The sequence below is a fragment of the Lactuca sativa genome, chromosome 3 (genome assembly GCF_002870075.4).
Source record: "Lactuca sativa cultivar Salinas chromosome 3, Lsat_Salinas_v11, whole genome shotgun sequence".
Lineage (NCBI taxonomy): Eukaryota > Viridiplantae > Streptophyta > Magnoliopsida > Asterales > Asteraceae > Lactuca > Lactuca sativa.
The window spans coordinates 252,034,231-252,039,226 of record NC_056625.2 but is presented as its reverse complement, the minus strand read 5'-3'; the positions used below and the strand labels follow the sequence as shown (position 1 = coordinate 252,039,226).

The following is a 4,996-nucleotide window of genomic DNA, read 5'->3' as shown; positions in this document are numbered from 1 at the left end:
ATGGCCTTTGCCAAGGAAATAATTTCTCGTGCTAACATGTCCTCTTGCAACCCATGCAACACTCCTAGTGACACTAAATCTAAGCTCTCACCTGATGGTTCTCCAGTTTCCGATCCCACCCTTTATCGAAGCCTTGTTGGGGCTCTACAATATCTAACATTCACTCAACCAGATATTTCTTATGCTTTTCAACAGGTCTGTTTATTTATGCATGATCCACGTGAACCTCATCTTCTTTCTCTCAAGTGCATTCTTTGTTATCTTCAGGGTACTCTCTCATTTGGCCTTTCTATCTGGCCATCTTCTATTGATTGCTTGGTCTCCTACTTTGATGCTGATTGGGCGGGTTGTCCCAAAAGTCGCCGGTCCACTTCTGGGTTTTGTGTTTATCTTGGCGATAATCTCATGTCATGGTCTTCCAAACGTCAGCATGTTGTCTCTCGCTCCTCTGCTGAAGCAGAGTATCGGGGGTAGCTAATGTGGTTGTCGAAGCTGCATGGCTTCGTAATCTCCTTCTCGAGTTATCTTATCCATTGTCTAAAGCAACAGTTGTGTTTTGCGATAATGTGAGTGTCGTGTATTTGGCATCAAACCCGGTACAACATCAACATACCAAGCATGTGGAAATAGATATACATTTTGTTAGGGAGTGTGTTGCCATTGGTCATGTGCATGTTTTACATGTTCCATCGGCTCACCAGTTTGCGGACATATTTACTAAGGGCCTTCCCACTTAGTTATTTTTAGATTTTCGACACAGTTTAAAAATTTGTAAACCCCATGCTCAAACTGAGGGGGTGTGTTAAGTTATATGTTATTTATTCTGTCTATGTATAGTGTAGGGACCCTTTATGTAAATTATGTTGACATATATATATATATATATATATATATATATATATATATATATATATATATATATATATATATATATATATATATATATATATTCATTTCAATACAACGCCCCTAATCATGGAGGCTTTTCCATAGTTAACAGTTACAAATATTATTACCAATTTCCCATGGCCCAGAAACTCCCTCTTAACAGATTTTGCTATTACAACTCAAAGATAATGACAATAGTGCCCTCCCTCTCTTTTAATACTTCTCAGTACCTTGATTTTTCTAAATAATTCCCTCCCACTTATAAAAAAAAACTGATGCCCTTGATTTAACTAACTTCTATTGACTTTTTTTAACTGACCAAGACATTCCTTGACAATTTTTACTTGGTTTTACTTTTTATCAATTTCGTACAAGATTGGGTTGTTAATCTAACCAACTATAACATTATAATTTCAATTTTTTAATCCTAATAAATACTCCTGAAATTTTTTTATAATAAAAATCAATGAAAGTACATTGCTATTTATATTTTGATGACACTGCTATAATTCAAAAAAAAATTCAAATGACAATGTTTTAATATGAACAAATGAAAGTAGGATGGTATAATAACAAATCAGTGAAAGTATGTTGTTATTTCTTGCATATAACCCTAATCATTAATAGAAAAAGTTTGTTACTATAAAGAGAAAAACACATTGGGGTTTGTAAAATCCCGTTTAAATATAATAATTACATAATAGACTTCGAACCCACGAAGCAGTTTGTATTATTATTATTATATGTTATTTTAGCCCAAAATCAAATAAAACCTAGCTAAGAGTTGGTTTCGGGAAACCAAATGACAAGATTTGAATCTCCAGGGGTTAAAGTGTAACTTTGGGACACAATTTGTAAAGATTTTCGTACAGAGGGGTGTTTGGTATTATTTGGATTTAATATGTAAATATTTATGGAAGCGGGGACTAAAGAGTGAGTGTTGGACCTAAGTTGAAAAGATATTGTCATGGAGGGGCCATTTGGTAAAATATTGGATCAAAACTGAAAGGATTTTAAGGAGCCAGGGTTTAAATGGTAATTATTGGACTTCGTTTGAAGAGATTGGAATGGGAGGGACGAGTTCTGCCATATTCTCCATAAGTTTGCATGGAGTCGGGTATTTAACTGTTTGATATGCCACGCAAAACCCTAACCCTAAGATACACATTCAACCGCCACCTTATTCCCCCACCTCCCTCCAGTTGCTGCCATTCACCACCCTTTCCATCCCGACTGTAACAACGGAAATTTTCAAACAAATTTTTCATTTCAAAATAAAGTGTTTTCATCCAAAATAAGGCATAAACATTCCACGTGTCATATCATAATACAAATCATATGAATCCCAAGATCATAAATCATCTATCAGTGTGTACAGATCACGCCGGCGCCTTCCCACGGTCCTCGCTAGTACCTGAAACACATACACAACAACTATAAGCATAATTGCTTAGTGAGTTCCCCAAAATACAACTTACGCACATACGCCTTTCCAGGCCCGGACCTTCCGGTCCATGTGTCTCAGGGGACTTCCGTCCCTGTTGGGTAAACCTTCCGGTCCTACCCACGCCAACCTTACGGTCCACATTACAACGCCTTCCGGCCCGTAACATATTCGCCTTCCGGCCCATAACATAATGCCTTCCGGCCTACATAAATCATATATAGCACATATAACAATTAACTTATCACACATAGCACATATGTCTCATATCATATCCGACCTTCCGGTCACACAGTCAAACCCTTCCGGGTGCAGTATAGTGAGAAGACTCACCTCGTGAATATCGATAGCTAGCAAATCTCGAAGTCACTCGTGCTCGATCCGCCGAGCTACAATCTCCCTATAACATCATACATCTCTTATTAACACTTTTATCTTCTAAGTTTGACTATCCCTAAGAAGTCAAACATAGGTCAACTCTGGTCAACGGTCAACCTGACCGGACTCGGCGAGTGCACAAGGGCAACTCGGCGAGTCTAGACGTTATCGCCAACTCCCTAGGATTCCCTTCTTACACGTCGAGTACTTCCCCTGACTCGACGAGTTCCACCTGGGAGAATCGCGGGGCCACCCCGACTCAACTCGCCGAGTCTCAAGAACAACTCGGCGAGTCCCAGCTCGACTCAGTCCAACTGTCGACCCTCTCTAACTCGTCCCGACTCGCTGAGTCAACCCATGACTCGACTGGATCACTCACTGGCCGATCCAAGGCAATCTTCAAGCTACTCGCCGAGTCTGCTCATCGGACTCGGCGAGTCCAAGCCATGCAATCACTCAAACTTGCTTTTAAGGTCAGATCTGTTCCAACAATTCATAGATCTGGCCTTCCTAGACTGATTCACCATGTAAAGCCCTAGACTTGGTGCACAAACAACCTCTATGTGACTATATATGAAGGATTACCCACAAATATCACTACTCAAGGTCATAACCCCCATTGTTCTCCATAAAGCTTGATGAATAAGGCTCTCTGGACGTCTATGGATCCAGATCCAAGGCCTTATCACTAGCAAGGGACTATTTGGCCATCCAATCAAGCCAACAAGGGTCACAAGAAACCCTAAAATCAAATATACTTCACAAAACAGAAGATGAGCCGAAATCATACCTCTAGATCGAAGATCTAAGCTTCAAATCCACAGAATAGCAATCTCCTTTGCCTCCTCTTGGCTAGAACCTTCCTCTTCTTTGCTATACAACACACAAAGGTCAAGAAATGCTTCCTTTCTCTCTCAAATCGTTAAAGCACTCTAGGGTTTCTCTCTATGGACGGTTGGGTGCAAATGACGGCCATAAGGCCCTTTAAATAGGTCCCAAACCCGAGAAATTAGGGTTTCATTAAACAGCACGGACTCGCCGAGTCCATATCCTGGACTCGTCAAGTCCAGACGAATCCCGCGTCCAGAATCGCGATCCTACTCGGCGAGTCTGAGCTCCAACTCGCCAAGTCCCCTCTCAAAACACCAAAAATCAAAACAATAAAGATACCTGGAAATTCGGGCTGTTACACCGACCAACCAAGACCGCTGACGACACACTCTATGGTCGGGGATACCGAAGACCGACAGAGAATAACAGCCGATCCAAGAGCAATTGCCATCGGGGTTGTTCTTCCGGTGGAGGTGCAACCACCACAATGAAGACAAGATCGTCGGTCGTAGCGCCGCTGTGCTGCTATTGCTGGATTATTGCAACTAGATAGTGGCAGTGTCCGTTCGTGTGTGTGGGTTTTCCGTCAGGTAAGGCTATGAAGGACCACCATGGCAGCCGGCCATGGTGACTGTTCCCTTCAACACTGCTGTTATCCATCGCTGTGCCACTAGAGCCGCTACTTCGTTCGCAAATCGCCACTCTCATCGTCGTTCTGTCGGTACGACGTTACAGCTCCGTCCGCCTCCAACTCAGCCACTGCCATCGCCGTGAGTCGCTTGGTGGGTATTGGTGTTGTTGTCTGGGCTCGTGTATGTGCATATCATTGGGTATGATCCAGTCAAGGTGGTGTATGGTGTTGGATTGGCTGGAAACTAAGGAAGACCACCATGGCTGCCAACCATCGTGGTAACTGCCACCTTTGTTGCTCAGCCACCACCAGCCGCCGTGTGGTGGTTGCTGTGTGCGTGTTTTTGCTATGAATTTAGGTGTGTGTGAGTTTATGTGCGTTATTTTGTTTTTCAGCATTGTAATTGTAACAAAAGTGGGATAATAAAGAGAAAAACCCAAACCACCACCGTAGAGTGGTGGCTGCCGCCACCAGCCACTGTGTTGGGTGGTGACTCGTTTGGGGTGTTTGGACAGAATGGGCTTGATGAAACCCTAATGGGACCAATGAGGCCCAAAGTGACCTAAAAGCCCAACCAATTGGCTAATGGGCTAATATTGGGCTGGAAACCCAAATTAGGGTTTGGAAAACCCTAATGTCATGGAAACCCTAATTTTGGTTAATGATCGGGACCCGCATTGGAACTAATTAATAAACTTAAAATATTAATTAATAATCATTGGCAAATTAATCTAAAGCAATATGGGACTTAATGGATTAAGTCCTTAATGGGTTAAGTAGGAACACTTAACCCTAATCGTAATTTCATGTCGAAGCCCTAACTT

The 4,996-nt window shown here is 42.1% G+C and overlaps 1 protein-coding gene across 1 annotated transcript; it reads left to right on the top strand.

Annotated features, from left to right (window-relative positions):
- On the top strand, positions 1 to 474 carry LOC111911514 (uncharacterized mitochondrial protein AtMg00810-like). Its single transcript, XM_023907284.1, has 2 exons — positions 1 to 195; positions 268 to 474. The coding sequence occupies exons 1-2, from the start codon at positions 1 to 3 to the stop codon at positions 472 to 474; spliced, it is 402 nt and encodes a 133-aa protein (XP_023763052.1).
- Positions 475 to 4,996: the final 4,522 nt, after the last annotated feature.

What these genes read in the sequence shown, in the direction of transcription:
- LOC111911514 (XM_023907284.1), top strand. Translation starts at nt 1, where the DNA reads ATGGCCTTTGCCAAGGAAATAATTTCTCGTGCTAACATGTCCTCTTGC. An exon ending in TTTCTTATGCTTTTCAACAG is followed by an intron (nt 196 to 267) that starts GTCTGTTTATTT and finishes TGTTATCTTCAG; the next exon opens with GGTACTCTCTCATTTGGCCT.